At 42.5% G+C, this 25,145-nt stretch overlaps 1 protein-coding gene across 6 annotated transcripts in view; it reads left to right on the top strand.

Moving 5' to 3' along the window:
• The window catches only part of AHI1 (Abelson helper integration site 1), a 188,633-nt gene that overhangs the window by 142,492 nt on the left and 20,996 nt on the right, over nt 1–25,145 (top strand). For all 6 annotated transcript variants that reach the window (XM_073337381.1, XM_073337382.1, XM_073337383.1 and 3 more), the window contains 3 exons: nt 11,094–11,159; nt 13,052–13,214; nt 14,737–14,840. In XM_073337381.1, the coding sequence (XP_073193482.1) occupies nt 11,094–11,159; nt 13,052–13,214; nt 14,737–14,840 (333 nt within the window). The remainder of the gene's footprint in view (nt 1–11,093; nt 11,160–13,051; nt 13,215–14,736; nt 14,841–25,145) is intronic.

Here is a 25,145-nt window from a genome sequence, read left to right as displayed (position 1 = left end):
TAATTTCCTTCAGGAGAACTGGTCGAGCTTCCTACCCCAAACAGAGTTTGCTTACAACAACGCTGATCATATATCCACCATGCAGAATCTGTTCTATGCAACCTCAGGCCTCCACCCCCATCTCCACCCAGCTGCATCTGTCACCTCCACCAATCCTGTAGCCCCTGACTGCGTGTGTCTGATCCATGATGTTCGAGAAGAACTCAAGACACATATGGACAAGGCCAAGGAAGATTACAAGTGGTATGCTGACCACCTGTGCAGGGAAGGCCTGGCATTCACCATCAGGCAAAAAGTCTGGATATCAGCCCAACACATCTGCACTGACTGGCTATGTCATAACTGGATTACCAATACCTTGGGTCACATTCCATCAGCCAGGTAATCAACCCAGTGTTCATGAGGCTTCATAACTACGCAGTGTTCCACGTATCCTTGCTAAAAATCTACGTTGACAACCCTTTCACTCACTGCGCCCAGCCACTGCCTCCTTTGGAACTGATTCAAGAGCACAACGAGTATGAAGTCTGTGAAATACTGGAATTGAAAATCAAATGTAGCTCCCTCTGGTACCTTGTAGGCTGGAGGACTACGCCCTAGAGGATAATCCTGGGAGTCAGCATCCCAAATCCATGCCCCGACCTTATGGCAGTCCATCCAGACAAATATGGGCCGGCAGAGAGTGCCCACCAGGTCTTGAATCAGGCCTGCAGAGCTGCTAGGCGGGGAACACGTCCACACAGCAGCAGTTGTAACTGGTTCACACACTATCTATGACTAGCTGTAAGCAAAAACCACAAGAAGTCCCTGCCCTCAGGCTCTAACAGGCGGCAGCCTCATGGCTCCTGATTGGCTTCCTGCCCTATATAAATCTAAGGGGCATTCTAGAAAGCGTCCAGACAACAGTGTGGATCTCCTGTAACTTCCACAACTATTTTTGCTTCCTGCTCTCAAAGTCCTGGCTTCGACCTTGCCTCCTGACCCAGACCCTGAAACCTATCTTGGACTCTGGTATTAACCCTGGTCTGGAACTTGACCATAAACTCCTCCACTACTCTCATCCTCAGATTTGGCCCTGCTCTTATCTTTGGTCCCCACTGCCCTTGTCAGGATCCTGACAAGATGCATTTGTTCAGAGGCAAGGGTATTATATATGTAATGGCTGACTGAGGTTAATTAGAGGAAAGCTCCTTATCCAACTAAAGAATGGCAGAAGGTATAAAAGAGTTAGGTAACAGTTAATTGATAAAGGAAGACAGTCGACATATTTACTCTGTTGCAGTGAAGAGCCTGTTTGCAAATCAAAGAAAAGTGGCACCTGAATGCATAAGCAAACTTTAGGTGCGATAAGCCTATGCCCGGAGGGGATCCTTACTCTACTTGTCTGAAGTGCCTGGGAGGAGGGTCATTTGCAAGACAAGTGCACCATCTGCAGAGGCTTCAAGCCCAGAACTAAGAGGGAGAGAGACTATCACCTCAAGCTCTTCTTGATGGAGTCCGCTCTCCAGCCCCAACTAGCTCAAGAGCCAGCACCAGCGGCCTCGGTGCACAGCTCACCGACCTAGGTGCAGGACATCTCGGCACCGAGGAAGGACCCGAATAAGGAGCATTGGCACCCTTCCCTGCGCTCATCGCTGCAGCACCGATCACTATCCCCAGTGCCGCATAAGAAGAAGGCAGAATGGGGCCACTCCCGCACCAAGAAGAGTGGAGGGAACTCCAGCATGGTGCATCCCTCTTTGGGACACCAGAAGGCTGGTCCATCAGTCCCAGCACTGTCGACTCCAACTTCGAAGAGGGGTCCATTGAGTCCAGTGTCGGTGGATTCTCCAGTCCGGCAAGTGTTGGAGGAGGACCTGGACCTCCTCTCCATACCAGACTCTTTTTGAGGCCTTGCGGGACTTAATTGCCATGACGGCACAGTCCCTGGCCTCCTGTTCCCGTGCACCAGCTCAGGTGCAGGCGACGCAAGAAGCGGCTGCTGCAACACTTCCGGTACAGTCTGCGGCACTGATGGCGGCACCTCCTATCCAGCACCGGGGCAAGCCCACCTTGATGCAGTACCACTCCCTGACACCGTCGGGATCTGCCCCTTCCTGGTCGGGCTCAGACTATTATCGGAATCAGAGGTGGAGTCATATGTGTCCCAACATAGCCGATACTGGTCAAGATCCTGGCACCGGTCTTGGTACCATAAGGTGGAGGAACACTCGTTACCGATGGTGTCCTGGCCTCCCCAGTGGCAGGGACCATTACAATGGCCCTTTTGGACACCTTGGACCTACCACTAGGGCCACAGGCATGGTTCCAGGGCAGCATCGGTAGTCTCCATTGCCCATGCCCCACCTTCTGCAATGTCCATTGCCCCATATCAGTCCAGGGCTCCTGAGGACCCATCATGGAGTTCAGACCCCAGGCCTCCCGTATCGAGCGCAAGGTCAGAGACGACACCAGTGAAGGTGGCTCCTGTACCACCAGTAGCAGCAATGATGGATATCCCTGAGCAAGTCACCAGGAAACCGGAGGGGCAGAAAGACCTCATCCCACTTCAAGCCTTGTCTTCTTCCTCGCCGGATGAGGCAGTGGCGAGCACTACCATGTCCCTTCTGGCGATGGACATGAAAGCCCACCAGGACCTCCTTAGGAGGGTGGTCCAGAACCTCAACATGACGACGGAGGAGGTGGTGGAAGACTCAGATCGCATGGTGGACATACTCGCCCTGGAGGGTCCCTTCAAGGTGGCACTGCCACTTATAAAAATCATTCAGAACACCACGAAGGTGCTCTGGCAAATCCCACTCTCTATACCAACAACGGCCAGAGGAGTAGAGAGGTGTTACTTTGTCCCTCAGAAAGGGTACAAGCACCTCTTCACCCACCACCCACCCGGGACCTTGGTAGTGGACGCAGTAAACCACAAAGAGCGGCAGGGGCAGCCGGGGCCCACCCCTAAGAATAAAGATGCTAAGAAGCTGGACCTCTTTGGTCAAAAAGTGTACTTAACCGGGGGGGCTCCAGCTTCGAATTTCCAACCAGGAGTGGTACTTAGCTGCTATGCGTACAACTCGTGGAATGCCCTCTCTAAATTTCAGGAACTGCTTCCGCCGGAATCCTGACAGGAATTCACTGCAGTCCCAGAAGAGGGCAGGGTAGTGGCTAGAACCTCCCTCCAGGCTGCTCTGGACTCAGCTGACTCGGCGGTGCGAACCGTGGCTACAGGCATCACAATGAGGCGTAGCTCATTGCTACAGGTCTTGGGACTCCTGGCAGAGGTCCAGAATAGCATACAGGACTTCTCATTTGACTGTGAGGGGCTGTTCGCTGACAAAACAGACTCGAGACTGCACAGGCTCAAGGACTCAAGAGCAACCCTCAAGTCTCTGGGAATTCACACCGGCACCCCAGAGAAAATCCTTCAAATCCAAGCCCCCCTCACAATTCTATCCAGGTCCCCCCAGGCAGGACTATAATTGAAGGAGGGACAGAAACAACAGGAGGTGTTCCCTGCAGTCCAGGCTCCTCCAAGCAGCCCCCCAGCTCTACACCCAACTTTTGAAGGTGCGCCCGGGGACAGAGCACCAGCCCAAATCCTGGATCCTTGCCCTCCCTTTGTGAATTGTCTGTCCCACTTCTGCCATGCCTGGGCCCAGATTACTTCAGATCGCTGGGTCCTGAGCACAGTAGGGGTGGGATATTCTATCCAATTCTGGCCCTACCCACCTTCCTCAGTCCTCTTCAGGGACCCCTCTCACAAGCAACTCCTGCTACAGGAGTTGCAGTCGCTCCTCACGCTGGGCACAATAGAGGAGGTTCCTCAGGAGTTCAGGGGCAGTGGATTCTACTCCCGATATTTCCTCATCCCCAAGGCCAAGGGTGGGCTCAGCCCTATCCTGGATCTGTGAAACCTCAACACATACATAAGAAAGCTGAAGTTTTGTATGATCTCTCTGGCCACCATCATTCCTTCCCTGGGTTCGGGGGACTGGTATGCCACCCTCAACTTGAACGACGCGTACTTTCATATATCGATTATTTCGCCACACAGGAGATTCCTGAGATTCATAGTCAGCGGCCTGTACTATCAGTTCACTGTACTACCATTCGGACTTTCAACAGCCCCGCACATGTTCACGAAGTGCATGGCAGTTGTGGCAGCCTTCCTGCGCAAATGCCGGGTACAGGTCTTCCCGTACCTGGATGATGGGCTCATCAAGGGCAATTCCCAAGTGAAAGTGCTGGAGCATGTGGCCACGGTACAAACCACTTTCAGCAGGCTGGGGCTCATTCTGAGTGTGCCCAAGTCTACTCTGGTCCCAGCTCAGAAGATAGAGTTCATCGGGGCTCTCCTGGACTCCACTCAGGCAAGAGCCTCCCTACCCAAGTCCCAGTTCCAAAGCATCAGGGACATCATCGACAGCCTTCACTGGTTCCCAACTACCACGGCCAGAAACTGCATGAAGCTTGTAGGGCATATGGTGGCCTGCACGTATGTAGTGCAGCGCGCCAGGTTGCACCTTTGCCCCCCTCCAGGCTTGGTTGGCGAGGGTATACACACCCAACCGGGACTCTCTGGACAGACTGGTTACCCTTCTGCCCAAGATTCTCGAGTCCCTCAGCTGGTAGCTTCAACCTCAGGTGGTCTGTGCGGGAGTACCCGTCGCCAAAGCTCAGCCCTCACTGTCGCTGGTCACAGACGCATCGCAGACTGGCTGGGGAATGCACCTGGGCAGTATCAGAACTCAAGGCATGTGGTCACAACCAGAACTATCACTGCATTTCAACGTTAGGGAGCTGAGAGCAGTTTGCCTGGTTTGCCAGACATTCCAGGCCCATCTTCAGGGCAAATGTGTCTCAGTACTGACGGATAACACCACAGCGATGTTCTATATAAACAAATAGGGTGGTGCTTGCTCGCCTCCCCTGTGCCAGGAAGCTCTCCGACTCTGGGACTTCTGCGTCACACATTGCATCCAGCTACAGGCTTCATATCTGCTGGGAGCACAGAACAAACTAACGGACCACCTCAGCCACTCGTTCAACACTCACGAGTGGGCACTCAGAGTGTACATCGCCCTTTCAATCTTCCAGAGGTGGGGCTATCCCCACATGGACCTGTTTGCGATGCGGAGCAACAGAAAGTGTCAGCTTTTCTGCTCCTCTCAGAACCACAGCCACATAGAGGATGCCTTTCACCTACCATGGATGAGTCACCTGCTATATGCATTCCCACCCTTCCCCCTCATACACAAGGTCCTCCTCAATATCTGGCAGGACAGGGCTTCAGTCATCCTCATAGCACCAGTGTGGCCCCGACAGCACTGGTTCACCACGCTGCTGAACCTATTAGTGGACAGGGCAGTGGCCCTTCCTATGCTCCAGGATCTCATCACGCAGGATCATGGCCAACTACAACATCCCAACCTGGAGTCCCTCAAACTCATGGCTGAACCACCTTGAACTGCAGTGCTCAGACTCTGTTGGGGAAGTTCTGTTGGGGAGCAGGAAGCCCTCCACTCGCACAATGTACCTGGCAAAGTGGAAGTGTTTCTCCATTTGGTCCCCACAGAAAGGTACCTCCCCACAGCAAGCCTCTATTCCCCTTGTGCTAGACTACCTCTTTTACCTGAAGCAATGGGGGTTGGCGATATCGTCTATGAAGGTACACCTAGCGGCCATCTCAGCCTTCCACTGGGTGTGTTGGGCAAGTCAGTCTTTAGCAATCCCATAGTGGGCCATTTTCTTAAGGGCTTGGATAGGCTTAACCCCCAGGTGAGACAGCCCGTTCCTCAGTGGGATCTTAACCTGGTCCTTTCAGGACTCATGGGTCCTCCTTTCAAGTCCCTGGCAACCTGACCCTTAGCCTACCTTTCCTGAACGGTGGCCTTTCTGGTGGCCATAACCTTGGCCAGAACGGTCTCCAAGCTCAGACCGCTGACTTCCAAGCCCCCCACATGGTCTTTTACAAGGACACAGTGCAGCTATGCCCTCAGCCAGCATTCCTACCTAAGGTAGTATCCCAATTTCACATTAACCAGTACATATTTCTACCAGTATTCTTTCCTAAACCTCATGCCAGCAACAAAGAGTGAGCACTCCCTTCCCTGAACGACAGGTGTGCCCTAGCCTTCTACACTGAACGCACAAAGCTGTTTCCTAAGTCACCACCGCTTTTTATTGCAATCACTGAGAGAATGAAAGGGCTTCCCATCTCATCCCAGTGCATGTCATAATGGATCATGTCCTGCATCAGAACGTGCTATAACCTGGCAAAGATCCTAGCCCCAGTGTTGATGGTGCACTCCACAAGAGCACAGGCCTCTTCCGCTGCGTTCCTCGCACAAGTCTCCATTCAGGATACATGTAAGGCATCAATGTGGTCTTCCATCCAGACCTTCATGTCGCACTACGCCATCATCCAACAGGCGAGGGATGATGCAGCATTCGGCAGGGCATTACTGCAATCAGCAACGCGGTGAACTCCAGCCCCTCCTCCATTGAATTTGCTTGAGAGTCACCTATTGGAATGGACATGAGCAATCACTCGAAGAAGAAAAGACTGTTATCTACCTTTCGTAACTGTTGTTCTTCAAGATGTGTTGTTCATGTCCATTCCAAATCCTGCATGCCTCCCCTCTGTCGGAGTATTCTGGCAAGAAGGAACTGAGCAAGTGGCAGGTCGGCAGGGACCTATATACACCGCCACAAGGGCACCTCTCCAGGGGGCTTCACAGCCAACCCAACGGGTACTGCTAGGGTAAAAACTTCCGATGATTGTGCACGCGGCACACGCGCACACACCTGTTGGAATGGACTCGAGCAACACATCTCAAAGAACACAGTTAGGAAAGGTAGGTAACCATCTTTTTTTCCTGGCAGAAACTCCAGAAAAAAAATTTAATGACTTCTAAGCTGGGGAAACACAAGTGGGAGTTATTGAAGCTGATTTCCCTTGGCCTCTTGGGTCATCTTGAAAGGAGACTGGTTGCTCTTCCATTCAGCAAAAATGGAAATAGTACAGTCACCCAGCAAGACATCCAGGGTCTGATTTTCCTCTTGCTTACATAGATGTGAAATGGGAGTTAGCGTCATCGTAGTTATCAGAAATATGCATTGTAAAGCAAGCATTGTATAAAAATGGAGAACCAGGTACCAGATTCCAGACTATATGAAAGATACAGGTAAAGAGTCATTTCTTTCACTGTATTTTTCTCTTTGGATGTGAATTTCTGTGGAGCATTGGATGTGTAATTTGGTTATTCAGCTTAAGTAATTGGTTGTGCATTGCCTATCTTGCAAGACTGCTACTTAGGTTACTTCTCTTTTTGCATCTGCTCCCTGTATTTTGAGAGATTACAGGTTTAAGGTTTTTTTACTTCTGGCTCCTCCTATGGCTCGGGATCACCTCAGATACAAACATACACCCAGTGTGAGGGTACTGGCTCCTTACTCAAGAGAACTTCCCTGTGTGTTATACATAAGGAGTGTATAGGTACCTGTGGAATGCAGAAAATTTACTATATTTGGAATTTAGTAATTTAATACTGTCTCACAAAATCTGGCATGAAAATAGAATACAAATTGGTTTAGATTGCTATACTGTTGTGTACAAAACATATTAAAAAATATATAAGGGATGTTTTGATAGAAAAGAGTTGTGGGAGGAAGTGTCTGGCAGTGTTGGCAATTCTTGTTATTTTATTGTATGTCTTGCAATATTTTCTTAGGCTTCAGGATCCATGTGATTATGTTAAAATCACAAATTTTCATTTTTTTTAAAGTATGGTAAGTTTCTAGTCCTCATGGTTATGGAGAAAAATTGGAAAATGTGACTTGCATGCATCCTAGAGGCTCCGCAATCTCAAGTAAAATAAAAAGAACGCAAAATGTATTGTGGTGGGTTTTTTTTTTTAAATCTCATGATTTTTAAGCCAATATCAAAATATGGGGGGGACGGACGTGTGACTCATGGTTTTTAAATGCCTGAGGGTTAGCAATACTGTCGGTGGGATACTGAAGGACTGGTGTTAGAACCAGCCTTATTTTACATCTGTTAATGTAGGAGAGGGAGTGAATAGCATAAGTAATGCAATTTGCAGATCAGAAACGTGGGTAGAAGACAACAAAAATTATCTGTTTTGAAAAATACTAGCTTATTACACCTGAGGAAGAGTAATCTTAAATGCACATACTGAATGGGAGGTAGAAATCTAGGAAGTATCATAACCATCTGAAGGAACTGCAGCAGTAGTAGTGGAGAAAATACCCAGCTGGGGCACCTGTTCCATCTTCAGGGTCTAGGTAGAGAAACCTTCCCCTAATCCTCAGGTACATGGGCCTCGGCTACGCTCACCTTCTCCAGTTATATGGTCTAAGGAAGGCAGGGCAGGACCTCTCAGGAGAGAGGCAAGGACTTCCCAAGCAACAAGCTGCTAAAGTGGGCTAAGTGGGGTCCTTTGTTCCTCTTCACTCTAAAAATCTTGACACCACCTAGGTAGCCATGTCGCCAACAGAACTCCATCTATGGGGGTTCTTCCATGGAAGGGCTTAAACAGTCACAAAGGCTTTGTTCAGCTAAGGTTAATGTGGCAAAAGAGGGCATTCCAAGTTAGCTTTTTCATCCTGTCTCTCTCAGGTGGACTGGCTCATAGCGTGCTAGCTCCAACTCTGAACACATCCATCCTACACTCCAAAAATAGCAATGGAATGGAATCTAAATACAACATGGCTGAATTGTTTTCACTTTACAGCAAAGAGGAGATGTCTTAAGAGTCATGCTAGAGCTAGATATGTCCAAGGCTTCAGGACATTTCTGAAAAAAATAGGTTTTATTGACACTGTGAAAAGGAGTCATGTTTTAAAAGTATTGTAGGAGCCAGTTATATCTCCATGATATTATTCGGAAATTTAGATGGGAGCGTAAGTGTACTGGGGAAATTACTTATTCACCACATCAGACCCTATCCTGCTACAAGTCCCTGTGTTTGGAGCATGCCGCTGTGGTCATAACTCTGCTTGAACGCTCACTCTGCCAGCTCTTGGATGGGCTCTGTACACACACTGACACGTACGCCAATTAAAAATATACTATGTACTCCTTCAAGTGGAAACTCCTTGGGTTCATGTTGTAATAAAAGTTTAGCACAACATCTGAGAGCATTCAAAATATTCTGGGGGGTGGCTCATGGCTTTGAGAATATTATTTCCTAACCGCTCACCTCACTGTAAGGAGAACTTGATGAGACCTTCTTTAGAATACAAATACCTTACAAAAAGGAGAGAGAAACATTCAGTATTGTAAGGGGAGCTATATACGTTCCTTAACTAGTTACCTAAATAATATTATTAATAATCCTGATGAATCACTGTTGAGCAACAACTCCCACCCTTCAGGCTAAGCACACTGCCTGCAGAGTTCTCTCCGCTCAGAGAATGAAAGGTGAGGAATAGGCTGAAACCTGCATGGCTTTGTTAACTACCAGTATGCCATTTACAAGCCCTTTAAACTGTACTGTAATACAGATGTGGGGTGTTCAGATCCTGTATATTTGTCAGATGAGTCTTAAAGGTTAATCACTGTGTGTATACTTTACAAAAATTCAGTAGCACTTTGGTAGTAGGAATAGATATGCTAGTAAAATGTAAGAATGGACTGCAGCTATTTGCTTTGATACTTTACTAATGTATGGTTAATATGATAAAAGCCATATTGAATATTATATATTGTATCTCATAAATGAGTTGGAGATGAGTTTAGAGACGCTTAAGTTTCATGGTTACCAAATATACCTCTCCTAGATGAGTTAAGATTAGTAGTCATGCGAAAGTGCAGTATACTTCTGCAGGGGCAGGAATGCAGGTCACTTGAGATTTCAGAAGAGACCACAAATTCTGCTCTCCTTGTTGCAGAGTGCTATAATGATGGTCCTTTGAAAAAGACGTGGTGAGGGTCTAATGGAAATAGTACTGGGAGAATAAAAGCAGCATCAAATTTAAGATGTGCATTCATTTGCTTGAAAAAAAAAGTTAAAATATCTTTTTTTAAGAGAGAAGGAAAGAGGAAAAAGTTATAGATGCCAAAAACATTTGAAGTGAGTGTGAGATGAAAGAAATAGAGGTTGAATGAGATTTCTCATAAGTTTGAAACTGTTTTATAATTTAGCACAATCTGTTGTGGGTGAAAATGTCACTTCCAAATGCCCATAGTTGATTCTCCCATTAAAATATCTTAGTCCCTTTCACACTGGTTATATGCCGGCGCATATGTGCACACTAGTTGTTCTGAGTTGTAGTATGTACTTTTCAGCATGCAAAAAAATCCAGGAGAATCTGGTTTCTCCTTTAATAAATTAGGCAATTGACACCTTCACTATTTCAGTAGCACTGACAAATGCCTTGTATCAGTTCAGTTACTCTGAGGGAGCTGCTTTCGGTATACTGGAGAAAAATAGTTTCATCATAATTATTCAATTCTAAATCTACCGTCAGCAAATGCTTCTAAATTTGGAGAAACCTGCCAAAGGTTTATAGTTTTGCTATTTGAATTACATCAAACTTTCCAGGTACTGGTACATCCAAGTTTGAGCACACTTGTAGCATTGCTAAAATGTTAATGTTATTCCATTTATTTCAGTGAAAAGATAATGAATAATGGCAGCAAAGTGCTGTTAAGAACCAGCAGTGAAAAGGTTGATTGTTTCAAATCAGCCAAAAGTGAGCCATTATATTAAAAAAAAAATTCACTTTGAGCATAATAAATCAGAGGTGAAATTCACTGCATCATCTCCATTGTGTAATTTGTAAGGCAGGCAAGCTCAGAATGAGTCCTCATTAACAGCCTTTTTTCTTACCACAAGGAGTTGTCTTTAGTGGGGTGCATATAGCAAAGGAGTTTTAATTAAATCTTCTCCTAAATACCTTTTAATCAATACTGCTAGGAATATTCTCCAACCTCACTTGTATTTTCCCTTGGGAAAACAAAAATTAATATTTATTACATTACACTGTTGTGTTTACAGTATATGACAAATGCTTATTTTGAAAACTATCCTTACCAAAATATTGCATGCTAATGTTAAAATAATTTCTTCTTTTAGAGTGATGACCTTCTGGTTACATCATGTGTGAGAGGAGCAAATAATTCTACACCAGTGCAAGAGAGAGTACGTATTATGCAATTGTTTATTGTTTCAATACCTGCTACACTGTATTTATAATTTTGGAAATATTAATCTACACCACCATCACTCTTCCTCCTCTGACCGTTTTGTAAATCTAGCCCTTTAAAAATGCCTGGAAACTAAACATTTTGGGTGAGGGACATGTTTTTGTTTGTTTTATCCAGAACAGATTTTTTTTGATTTCCTGAAAGTTTTTGGAATTTTGGGGTCTGGTTCAACCCAAATCATATTTTTTTTTCTGCCAGTGAACCAAAAAATCAGTTATTTGCCCAGCTGTAGTCCAGATATCCAGTAACTTCCACTTTTATTTTTAATCAGTGATTCCCTAATTTCCCTAAACCAATCACAATACAAAATACAATGGTACCTAAATTTTGATTTGCCTTGCTTTTCTTTTAAGATTGTTGTAAGTTTGTCATGTCATTAGATTTTTGTAATTTTTTTCAGATATTGAACATCCACTGAACATTTTACTATAAGAGATTGCAAAAATACACAGCACTTTCCGGTCTGCCTTTCATTTTGTGCATTTTGTTGAATATTTACCTCAAGTTTATGTTCCTTTTACCTTAAGTGACCTATTGGTTTTCACAGTATTATCTCCAAGGAGTCCTTTCATTTCTCAATTAGTTGGTATTCTCAGAGCACCGCTTGCTGGATGTGATCGTGTAAGCTGCATCCAACTAAATTTTACACTGGCAGTGTTGGTTTTGATCATATTATTGTGTTTCCTGATTTGGAGAGGAGAGGTATAATTGAGAGGGATGTATTCAGTTACTCAGTTTCTTTGGTCCTTTAGATATGTTAGTGGCAGCTAAGTGAAAGTTTGGATAGATTCCTGTCTAATAGTAGCTGAGCTGATCTTAATGCTTTGAGGCTGGCCAAATCACACAGTTCCACACTAAACTTAAGATTATAGAAGCATCCCCTTTTCAATTTATTTAATATCCCTGGTCGCTGTTCGTGATATACGGATATGCTTTGGTGGCAAAAATAGTTTATGTAAAATATAATATAATTATGTTTGGGGAGGGTGGAGATTCATATCTGTTCATACCTCCTCTATTGTTTTTACTCTTTTCTACTCTCTGTTGGCCAAAATGGGACAGAAATCACTCCCTGATCATATAGTTGTGGAAGCTAAATAAGAAATGATCCATGGTATTTTTATTTTCAGGGCAGTTGGAAAGGCTGTGATTGGTGGTTGTGTATTCTATGTATTATGAAAGGTGGGAGAAGCCTATTAAAATTTTTTCTAGTGGCAGTATTGATGTAGCATGTTTCAAAGGCAAATGGCTTTATTATGTAGATAATATGTGGACCCAATATACAAATTGTTTATAACAGATATTTGTTTCAAAACAAAACGTTACAAATAAATGAAAGGATCAAAATAAAGCTTTATAATGAAATTGTTCCATTGGAGTTTTCCATCTAGTAAAACAGTCACATTGTTGAAGTATTTATTCAAACATATATGTTTGGTGTGCGCACACACACACACGCACACACAGAATTGGATCTGAAAGTGGTGTAACAATTCTGAGAAAGTGAATGTACTAAGGGTTGTGTTGTTTTTTTTTGTTTTTGTTTAACAAGTCAATTGCTTATAAAACTAGCAGCTGCTGTTTTGAAGCTAATCTTAGTGTATTGAATGTTCTTAACCATTTCTACAATCCCACAGTCCTTTATCTTGCTTCTCCTGCTGCGTTCCCACCACCCCTGATCCCATTAGCAAAAATTGAGACAGCCTCAGCTTTTACCAAAGTGCAGCTTTGGTTTCAGCTGCTTTTCTGCAAGAGGAAGTGAATGTTGCGCTTTTTTCTCTGTGGCACAGTTGTGATAAAGATGTGGTGGTCTTATCTCTCTTTTAGGTAGTGGCTCTTTATGACTACACAGCGCATCGATCAGATGAGCTAACCATCCATCGCAGTGACATTATCCAAGTGTTATACAAAGATAATGATAACTGGTGGTTTGGCAGCCTAGCAAATGGACAGCAAGGCTATTTTCCAGCTAATTATGTGGCTGGTGAAAGTAAGTTTACTGTTCTCTTCCTGGTATACCAGTATGGGTTTAACTGATGGTCCAAGATTTTACCATGCTATTCTGCTTTATTACTCTGAATACATATGTTTATACAATACACATGACATATCAAGAACTTACTGTGATGCAGAAATTATGTATAAAATAGCATGTTAACATGTAGTACTTTGTACTTTTCAAAAGTATCAACACTGCAGTCTCATGTTCCAGTTCACACAGTATCTTTGCAGTTACCAACCACCTCCTTCCTCACTCACCGCCTCCCCCCCCCCCCCACCCTGCACACAACCACCTGGTTCACATAGTATCTTGGCAGCTCTTTGGGGTTCCCACAGCGTCTAGATAGTTCACAAGCATCTGAGACTTCCACTTGGTAATAGTTCCTGGACTCAGCCATCTCAGGCGCCTAAATATTAACTTACCTGTTGAAGTTATACAACTTTTCCCCACTCTGGTGGAGATGTTTCATTCCCCAATAATTCAGTTCCATTCTAAGGATTTAAAAGAGGAATGCCAGTTAAAACAGCAGTCCCAGGTACAAACTCTGAATTTGCCACTCTGTCCTAGCCATTAAAAACCACGTCTAAAGAACACTGATGCAGCCTGAATCTCAAAACAAAACTAAACTAAAAGCTAATTGTAGAACACAGGGAGCAGCCTAGGGAGCCTCTCTGGCATAAAGAAAAGGAGTACTTGTGGCACCTTAGAGACTAACCAATTTATTTGAGCATGAGCTTTCGTGAGCTACAGCTCATTGCACACCGTGCTGCTAGAGGTTCCCTGCCGGTTCAGCACTTTCCAATTATGGGATATCTGTCTATGTGCTGGAAGCATGGATTCAAGAGCAGAAATCCACTGGGATTATCTCTTCAGAGAATAAGAATTACAGTTATCTAATTTTCTTTTCTAAATAAGTGATGATACTGGTGTTTGGAACATAGAAATTCCCTAACCAGAATAGCCCAAAGGTTGATATCTGGGATCTAATCTTCAGCAGCGGCCTTTACTGCTTGGGAAAGGTGAAAAATAAATCTCAGAAAAAACTTAGAGAGCTGTGCAAAATAACTTCAGGAGATCTGTCCTTACCTCATCGGGTGACCCTCTTTTATACTATTCGGTTGTATTATACATTACTAGCAGTGAGCATGGTACTTTTTTGATAGCCTTTGAAATATAGTTGTTATGACCACACATGCTACTTTTTACTCATTTAAACGTTTAATCCTTTTTTAATATTTGCTGAGCATTTATGATTGTAGTGGTCATAACTATGCTAAAGTAAATAATCATGCTAAAGACTAGTGTTTATTGGAAAATTTTAATTAAAAAAGGAAAAGTTCTAATGAAAAAAATTGGTGAAAAATATTTTCTGACTGGTGAAGCTAATATCTCAGTATTAACTATATAATAATAATATCACTGCCATTCACATTTTTATTAACTGCATTCTTTATTACATAATTTTCATGACAAACATAATGGTGAATTGAATCATGTGTTATATTTTTAGCTGAATATGAAAAGGAACAGTCTTCTGGATTAGTACCAGATTCTACTCCTCTTCTACACAGTGAACAAACAGAAGCAGAAGTAAGATATCCAGTTCCACATGAGGTAATTATTTGAGAGGAGGGGACCATAAACTGTAGAATATGGATTTTAATTTTCCTGCCTTGTTTGATAAAATACAGAACATTCAGAATCTTTCCCTAGGCAAACAACTGTGTTTTCAGATGATGTTCTATGCAAATTTGTTGCCTAGATCCAGTTACCCCATGATTTGTCAATTAAATGCTGGGCCTGCTCCTGCTCCCTTTGAAGTCAATAACAAAGCATTATTGAAATGAATGACAAAGCTCCCATTTACTTCAAAGGGGCCAGGAACATAACCATAGGAAAATAGATATTGAAGCATGAGTATGAAGATGAATTTATAGAGAACTATCCCCCTTTGTTACTTTTTAGATATTGGCATTCAGCTTTTAGTCTTGGGCAACACAACATCCACAATGCATGTGTATATATATCTTCAAAATTGTACTCCTTGTTCTTAAAATTTCTTATTTATCAAATGGCTTAGATAAAACCTATGATATAACTGGTGGAAGAAGTTTTCAATCCATGTAATAATTTCCTAATTAGCATACACGTTTGGTACCATAAAGCCTCTTCACCAAACAGAGCAATATGCCACATCCAAACCTTACTTGAGCAACAAACATTTTCATTCAAAAGGAGTTAAGTCCCTCCTCTCAGTCCCTGCTCCCTACAGGTGATATGGGGAGAGGAATCTACACTAACTCAGCCTATTACATTACATGTCTAATTTGGGAGAGTTAAGGACAGAGATGCAGGGAAATCCATAAACAGAAGCAGAATACTGTTTCTTCTGGTCCCTTCCTCTTTCTGCAGGTTCATCGCATTTTCTTTGTTCCAAAGAAACCTATTTTCTATTTAAAATATTTAACACATTTCTGAAATTTACATTTGTAGAAGTAATTTTTAATCATTAAACCACTTTATAAGTAAAATAACTCTGTATTGTTCACCAGCAAATATATAGATATCCTACCATAGAGGTATGTTCAGGATCCTGCCTGTACCTATTAGATAAGCATTCCCAAGGTGTATGTTCAACTGGCAAGTTCTCATCATGTTGTGTATCATTGCCTATATATTGCACTCTCTATTATATGTTTGATTCGTTGTGGCATTCTTGTTTCCATGCTTTTGCGCGATGTTAAGGCTTGACAAAGTGAATTCAGGGTGTAGGAACTAGAACAAAGGCACAAATACCTGTCCCAGCTCAAGGTAGAGAAAATGTATTGTATAAGAGGGGAAAGAAATACAGCACTGGTTTAGCACAGAGAAAAGATATGAGAGTATATGGGAAGGATACGTGTAAAGCAGACAGTGTGACTTTCGCATCTCCATACAACGTAGATTAGAACCTTTTAATAAGTGATATTCTCATCCTCTGAAGAAAGGGTGAAAATTACAGTCTTAAACTATAGGATAATTTTTTAGCAAAAGTAAACATACATAATGAATAGTTTTCAGAGTAGCAGCCGTGTTAGCCTGTATCCGCAAAAAGAAAAGGAGGACTTGTGGCACCTTAGAGACTAACAAATTTATTTGAGCAAAAGCTTTCGTGAGCTACAGCTCACCTCATCACAAAAGCTTTTGCTCAAATAAATTTGTTAGTCTCTAAGGTGCCACAAGTACTCCTTTTCTTTTTATAATGAATAAAGGAAACAAGTTTAATTAATATTAGTAAGAATTTTAAAATGATTTTTGAATTGAACATGTTTGTAACCCTCTTCTGTTTGCTTCCACAAATGTTCAGGTAATCAAACTTCACTAACAAATACTTACGAAAAAAATAATTTTAACTTAGAAATTTCAAATATTTTTCCAAAATGAAGTTCAAATTTTGTTTGATTGTAAGATTCAAAATGTATACTGTATTGCTTAGTTAACTAAATCATCTAAACAAAGAAAATATCATGCAACTTATGTTACCAACATATTGCAAATTTTGAGGTTCAGATATTCACAAAGAGCTGTTTGGAACCTCCTCGTGTAGAAATAACATTTCATGTAGGGGAAGAGAGAAGTGAAATCTAACAAATTATTTATTACAGATTATTCACTCAGCTCTGCTGAAGCCAACAATTATCATAAATCCACTTACTGAATACTTCTAATTATATTTTTGTAAAATTAATCACTATATTGACCAGAAATAATAATTTGAAATATTTCTGCTGCTGCTTTACTTCATAGCTGTTCCACTATAAGACTTTGTGAGAAATGCATAACCAAAACAGTATTCCAAATTGTAAACAAATTAAATACAAATGTATACTCTCTTTTAAAGCATACTGGCACAAATATAGTAAAAGGTATTATATGACTGAATAGTGAGTAATTTCTGTTTATATAGTCTATAATAGTCTAGACTAGTGTGAATTTTCCCAATATCTGCATTATCATTTTGTTGCTTAATTACACCGATAGACATTTGAAAGCCTTAGCCCATTCCCACCATCTTCTTATTCCAGATGTAGGTAGCTTAATCAGATCATCAGTGTTACCTTTAGAAATTCCGTTTATCAAAGACACACAGAAATTAGAAAGGGAAAAGATCTGTCGTAGTTAGACTTAATAAAGATTATTTTTGTGTTTGTCTTGAGATATTTTTTTTTTATCCAGAGTAAATCTAATTAGATGAATGAATAACAACAACCTTTTGGTATAACAGTGAACATCAATCACAACTAATTTGTAACAAATAGCCAACCTGGTAAAGGAGCACTACCCACAGTCTGAAGGGTCATTTACTTCTTTTTAAGATAATTTTGTTTAAAGGAAATCATTTTTATATCTTTCTAATAATTTCTTCTGTAGTAGTAGTTTCAGTAATATTTTAGGGGAAAATATTTTTGTGTGTGTTTAATCTTTAGATTCTACTCCAAAATTAAATTTACCAAGCATGTACTAATAATGAACAGGGCTTCATTGTGGACCATTCAATGTTCAGTGACTGTCAAAAAAAAATGTTAGTGTATACATATAAAGAATGGGATAAAAATACAGTATTGAGAATATTATACAACCATTATATATCTGATGCCCTCCCTGGAACATTGCATTCCATTCTGGTCATCCTATCTCAAAAATGATACAGCAGAAAGAAAAGGCGTTCAGAGATTTAAAAATTGGTTAAATGGAGAAAATTATGAGTTAGGAGAGTGTGTAAACTATTCAGAAGGTTGTTTGCATTGTTGTTGTTGCCATGTTGGTCCCAGGAATATTTGAGAGACAAGGCGGGTGAGGTAATATCTTTTATTGGGCTAATCCTGTTGGTGAAAGAGACAAACTTTCGAGTTTACATAGAGCTCTTGTTTAGGTCTGAGCTCAGTGTAATCTCAAAAGAGGTAAAAAAGGTAATAACACTGCTCTACTTCTACTCAAGATCCCCCCATTTATGTATCCAAGGATTTAATTAGGCCTTTTGACCACAGCGTCACTCTAGGTGAGCATATTCAGATGAGTATCTACCAAGTCCCCCAAATCTTTTTCAGAGTCACTCCTTCCCAGAATAGAGTCCCCCATCCTGTAAATATGGCCTAAACCATAATACCTCAGGACATCGGCCAACCACTAACTAGGGAATCTTAGAAAGAAATTTCCTTATGGGCAGGTTATGCTTTAACTGTTGTTCCTGGAGTTTTTTGCACTCTCCTCTGAAGCCTTTGGTAGTGACCGCTGTCAGAGAGAGGATATTGGACTAGATTGTCCACAGCTTGATGTCCTGAACTAGTATGGAAATCCCGATATAATAGCAAGTACACAGCAGTTATTCTGGCTGCTACTTTTATTTTTTCCCCTAAACTTTCTAAAGAAGTCAATAAATATAGCCTTTATTAGAGAAAATCAAATAGTGCTAATTATTTTTCATGGGAAATTTTGGGAAAAAAGTATTTTTAAATATCCTATGAATTTCACCCCAAAACAAATAAAAACAAAAAACTAACAAACAAAAAATTACCAACATTATGTGACATTTTTTGACATTTGACTATTCATTGAAATGTTTGTTACGCTTTGATTTTTTTTTTCACTGAAAACTAGAAAAATATGATCAAAACTATTGGGGGGGGCCAAAAAACCACCTAAGATAAAAAATGTTTAGACAGAGTTTTGACCAACTCTGCCATTTATGTGCTTTGTTATGCGCTTTTTGAGAAATGCTCAAATATATAAGGTTTCAGAGTAGCAGCTGTGTTAGTCTGTATTCACAAAAAGAAAAGGAGGACTTGTGGCACCTTAGAGACTAACAAATTTATTTGAGCATAAGCTTATGCTCTAAGGTGCCTCAAATATATAAGTTAATTCTGATTACAAGTATCGTGAATATGAGAGTTGTCATACGTGTGATTGTTCTCTGATATTTTTAAGTCCTAACTGACTGACTGGCTGAACCTTCAAAAAAAAGCAGATGACGATTAATGTGGTTTGGGTCACACAAGATTGCACATATGGCTAAACCCTTCAAAAAAAAGATACTGTTGAGATGGTTTGGTTACAATCAGGACCAGCTCTAGGCACGAGCAAATGCTTGGGGCGGCACAATTCCAGCCATCCTTTTTTTTTTTTTTTTTTTTTTTTTTTGCTTGGGACGGCAAAAAACCTAGAGCCGGCCCTGATTACAATCATCAGTCTGAGCTCTAGACTTTTATAATGAACTAATACAATCACATCAGTGGCAAAGTATGTTACTTCTTAGAGACCACTTTGGGTCCTGCGAATACGGACCATTTTTTTGCAGTCTACGATCCACTAGTGTTTTTTGGGAGGGTATCATCACTTTCTACTATTCACTTTGTATATATAATCTAACAACTTGATGCAAAACTTTGTTCTCCTGCCTTTTGAATTACTTAACTCCTGAGCCACAAAATTAGCTCATATTCATCTTTACTTACAACATACATCTAACTGCCAATATAAAATTCTATCAGAATCTTCATGGCCTACAGTTCCAGGGCTCTTTTTATCAAACAAAGTTTAAAATTTAGTTAGGAGCCCCTTTTGTTATAAACACTTTTGAACTTGCTCTGTTCTTGTGGGAGGAGAGGGGCAGTACTAATCATTCTCTAAATCTATGTTAGTGTTATTCTGAAAGTTAATTATGTGAGGTTGACCAGAGCCTAGGATAAGCACTTTTTATGTTTATAAATCTAAATAAACATGAATAATACTCTTCCCTTCCCCACCACCAGAAGCAGGTATTGCCATCAACTCTCTAAGGCCCCAGTCTTGCAATTGAGTCCATGTGGGCTGACCCCTGAAGTCTCTGGGGCTCTTCATGGTGTAGGGTCCATCCTCCTGGGTGCATTTGCAGATAGGGCTTAGTGTATCAGGCCTCCTAACTGAGAGTGATTGGAAACATTATTCAAGACTATTTTGACATATTATGGCTAGAGTTTTTCACTGAATTTAATCAAAAATAGAATATAATCCTCCCTCCCTTGTGCCTTTTCTCAGCTGAACAAGGAAGGACCTCCATGACTTAACTTCATGGCCTTTCTAACATTCATCTTTAAACAGAACAAAAGATTTGGAAGTTCATGGAAGTTGTTCATGCATTTTGAAGAGCCAAAGAAGAGGCTGAAGCCCCACAAAAATGTGTTATCCAATCAGATCAGAATGTGTTTCAATAATGCAAGGTCCAGCCTTGTCCAGTACTCTTAAAATTCTGTTCTTCTAGAAGCAATGCCGCCTCCTGGACTGAAAGAGACAGTGCTTCCCTAGAATAGATCTGCAAAGCTTCTGAGTGATCTTGCACACAGATTACCACTAGACATTGTGTACGATAGACACACCTCAGCAAATCCAGTTCTTGAGAGAATAGTTACATCTCTTGTTCTTGGGAAAATAGTCATACTGTTTTCTGAAAGAAATTATACTAAGATCCATCCAGAGAGGACAGACATTTTTTGTTATCTGTAAATGGTATTTCTCTGATGGACAAGATAAGACCCTAACATACTCCACCTTTTTGTTTTTGATCTGTTATGATGCTATTCAATTCTCTTGTCATGCTGAAATGTCTCTATTCAAAAGCAGCCACTATTACTAACATTTAATTTGCACTTTTCCAGTTAGATTAACACAGAGTTCCACATCTCCACTGTGTTTGAAGCCCTGTGCTTTACTAGACATCCAAAACTGAACTGATAGTTTCAGAAATATATATGCCAGGGTAAGTCTAATTTTAAAACATCAGCTGTCTATAAAAGTAATTTTGGGCCATACTAAATCCCAATAAAGAGACCAGAGGGGAAAGAAAACTCCACAGGATTCACCTTACAGAGTTTCCAGCCAATTGTCCATTCAATGGGGAAGTGTTTGGAGAAATAAGGCAGAATTAGCAGGAAATGGTGACATGGACTCCTCCCAACCTTGTCTCCAAAACTCATGACAGCATTTTCCACAGGAGCCATCTACATGCTTCTAGGCAGGAAGAGTATATTGCCATGGAGAGAAAAACTTCTTCCCCTTCCAAGCAGGCATGGAGGGATCTGCACTCAGAGGACCCCCGCACACACTTAGATCTCTGGGAGATGCTCTAGGTCACAATCTGCAACTCATAAAACTTAAACTGTAGTTTAGGGGAGGAAGGGATTGTCTTATAATTGAGTATAGGTTTGTGATCCAGGAGACCTAGGTCCTCTTATTTAAGTCTGTGTTACTGGCTTTCTGTGTGACCTTGGGAAAGTATCTTACTTCTGTTGCCCCATCTGCATTATTGGGACAAAAATACCTACCACAGAGATGTTACAAGGCCAATTAGATTGGAAGGCATTTTTGATCCTGGAATGGAAGGTGTTATAGAAGTGCAAAGTATTTTTTTATTATTATTCCATCATACTAGACTGGGGATGATCTTCATATACCTGCTAGTGAACAAATGGCCACATCATTAGATTAAAAAGTAAATAAAAGGAAAAAATACCCCTTTACAGTTGATACTAATTGGCAGTTCTATTGGCAATCTCTGTCAAAAGGCAAAGGATTAAAAGGGCGTGGAGACACTGGTTGAGGAAGGGCACAATGAGGGAACTTGCTGTCTGTATCATATGGTATGTGTTCTGTGGATAGAAAAACTTCAGACACCTGTGTTACCAATCTGACATCAAGAAAATCTCGGCCCTAGCAATTACAAATTAGCCGTTTGATTGTTGGAATCTGGATTACCTTGAATCACTAATACTAAGTATGTTAGAATGTTGGACACAATGAGTCTCAATTGACTTCAAGTTATGAAGGAAAATTGCTTTTAATGGCCTATGACGAATGAAGGGAGTCTTTCTTATAGTCGGGGCTGGTAGCACCACCTATTATTAAGGTTGCCTAAAACTTCCCAATGAATTTAACAGGCAGCAGGTTTAAAACAAACATAAGCAAGTACTTCATCACACAACGCACAGTCAACCTGTGGAACTCGTTGCCAGGGGATGTTGTGAAGGCCAAAAGTATAACTGATTTCAAAAAAAGTTAGATAAGTTAATGGAGCATAGGTACATCAGTGGCTATTAGCCAAGATGGTCAGGAACACAATCCCATGCACTGGGTGTCCCTGAACTTCTGACTGCCAGACACTGGGACTAGAAAACAAGGGATGGATTACTCATAATTGCCCTGTTCTCTTTATTCCCTCTGAAGCATCTAGCATTGGCAACTGTCAGAAGCCAGGATAATGAGGTAGATGGACAATTGGTCTAACCCAGTATAGCCATTATTATGTTCCCATTATAAGACCTTGTTTTCAGTTGTTTATGACTTTGCCAAACTTTAGCTGTTTGGGTTGAAATTTTCTGAGGATGTCCTCTTCAGGCTGAAATTTTTTATTTATTTATTTATTCATTTTACTTCAGCCAGCACAGTTCAGTCATTTCTACCAACAAGGAGAATGAGGCTAAGGAAAAATATATTATTTTGCCCATGTTAAAAATTGCTTAGTAGAGACTTGCTAGAGCTTAACAGCTAAAACCTCAGATGATTCCATCTTCACTGAGTATGCTTGAGACGCTCACAGCTCCTTGTGCTGACCAGCCTATGCATGCATTATCCCCACAGAGCAACAGAGAATATACTCCAGCCCAGGGCTGTGGAGGCTTAGAAGGACTTTCCCTGTAATGGCTGCTCCCAGCTGCTCTGACCTATGGTGGAGTTGAGCACTGGAACTGAAAAGCATCCTGTGCTCTCGGTGACCCTCTGTTGGCACGTAGGCCATGAGAAAAAGAAAACTGTCTGATTCAAATGAAAAGGGGACAAAAGCCAAACTGTGTGGAGGGAGGAAATAGTTTGGGACAAGAAGTCTGATAAGACTGGGACAGAATCATAGGGTTAGAAGGGACCACAAGGGTTTCTAATCCAACCCCCTGCCAAGATACAGGATTTGTTGTGCCTGAACCATCCAAGACAGATGGCTATCCAGCCTCCTTTTGTAAACCTCCAGTGAAGGAGTTTCCACAACCTCCCAAGGCAGTCTGTTCCATTGTCCTACTGTTCTTACAGTTAGGAAGTTTTTCCTAATCTAGATCTGCTGTGCTGTAGTTTGAGCCCATTGCCCCTTGTCCTGCCCTCTGTGGCAAGAGAGAACAATTTTTTTCCGTCTTTTTATGGCAGTCTTTCAAGTGTTTGAAAACCGCTATCAATTTCCTCTTTTCCAAATGAAACATACCCAGTTCTTCTTTGAGTGATTGTTCACGTCCATTCCAATTAGGTGTGTGCGTGCAGTGTGCACGGATGTCGGAAACTTTTTCCCTTAGCAGCTCCCGTCGGGATGGCGGGGGAGCCCCCTAGAGTGGCGCCCTCATGGCGGTGTATCTATTACCCTGCTGGCCCAACCCCCTCTCAGTTCCTTCTTACCATCCATGGCGGTGTTGGAACGTTCTCTCCCTCGTACATAGTTATCAGTTAATTATCAGTAGTTTAGAAATCCTTTGTTTCAGGTGTCTGGAAGCTATTTCCAGCACCAGCCTTGGGCTGCGGGGCATGCTGCAAGCTCAGGGTTTTAAAGCTTGCGGCATGTGCCGGAAGTCTGTGTCCAACAGCGACCCCCCTGACTCCTGCCTCCGGTGTCTGGGAGAGTCTCACCAAGCTGAGTGCTGCAAGATCTGCAAGGCCTTTAAGCCACGCACCAATAAAGAGAGAGACTTTCGCCTTTCATTCAGCTCGAAGCATCCTACCTCCCAGGAGTGCAGAACGAGCTTGCACATTGCCTCAGCAGGTCTTACCACATGCACAAGTGATCAATCAGGTCGGACTCATACAGTCAGTCTTCCAGAAGTGGGGTTATCCCCAGCTAGACCTGTTCGCCACCAAGAGCAACAGTCAGTGCCCTCAGTTCTGCTCTTTCCAAAACCACAGTCTGGGTTCAGCCGCCGATGCATTCTTAATACCATGGGGCGGGAGTCTGAAATATGCATTCCCTCCTATCCCGCTTGTCCACTGGGTCCTCCTCAAAATTCACAGAGACAGGGCGACGTAATCATGATCACCCCGTCTTGGCCCCGTCAGCATTGGTTTACAACCCTTATAGAGTTGTCTGTGGAGGCCCCGATTGCACTGCCCATCCACCGAGACCTGATCACACAGGACCACGGGTGCTTCCTTCGCCCGAACCTGCAATCCCTGCACCTCATGGCGTGGAAACTGTGTGGCTAAATTCCACGGAAGGGTAGTGCTTTTAGTCTGTGAGGCACATTCTCCTCGGCACTAGGAAACCTTCCACTAGGGCGACCTACCTGGCGAAATGGAAAAGGTTTTCCCGTTGGTGTGAACCCAAGCGCCTTCAACCACTCCAGGCTACCATCCCAATTATTCTAGAATACCTCCTACACCTTAAACATCAAGGTCTAGCCCCTTCCTCCAACAGAGTACACCTGGCAGCCATTTCAGCTTTCTATCCAGGGGACTCTGGGCGCTCGGTGTTTTCTAATCCTATAGTGGGACGATTCTTCAAAGGTCCTGAAAGGGTGTTCCTGTATTCTCGCCCCTGTTTCCCAACCTGGAACTTGAACTTGGTCCTCTCCAAACTCATGAGCCCACCATTTGAGCCCCTGGCCTCTTGCCCCCTCCTCTACCTTTCTTGGAAGGTGGTGTTCCTGGTGGCCATTACATCAGCGAGGAGGGTGCCCGAGCTAAGGGCCCTCCACCTCTGAACCACCTTACAGAGTGTTTGATAAGGACAAGGTGCAGCATAGACCTCACCCTAAATTTCTCCCCAAGGTGGTCTCCCAATTCCACATGGGTCAGGACATTTGCTTACCGGTGTTCTTTCCAAAACCGCACACGAGCCCGAGACACCTCAGCCTGCACATCCTGGATGTCTGGAGAGCCATG

Source organism: Lepidochelys kempii, chromosome 3, assembly GCF_965140265.1.
Source record: "Lepidochelys kempii isolate rLepKem1 chromosome 3, rLepKem1.hap2, whole genome shotgun sequence".
Taxonomy (NCBI): domain Eukaryota; kingdom Metazoa; phylum Chordata; order Testudines; family Cheloniidae; genus Lepidochelys; species Lepidochelys kempii.
This window is presented reverse-complemented; position numbering and strand designations above follow the sequence as displayed.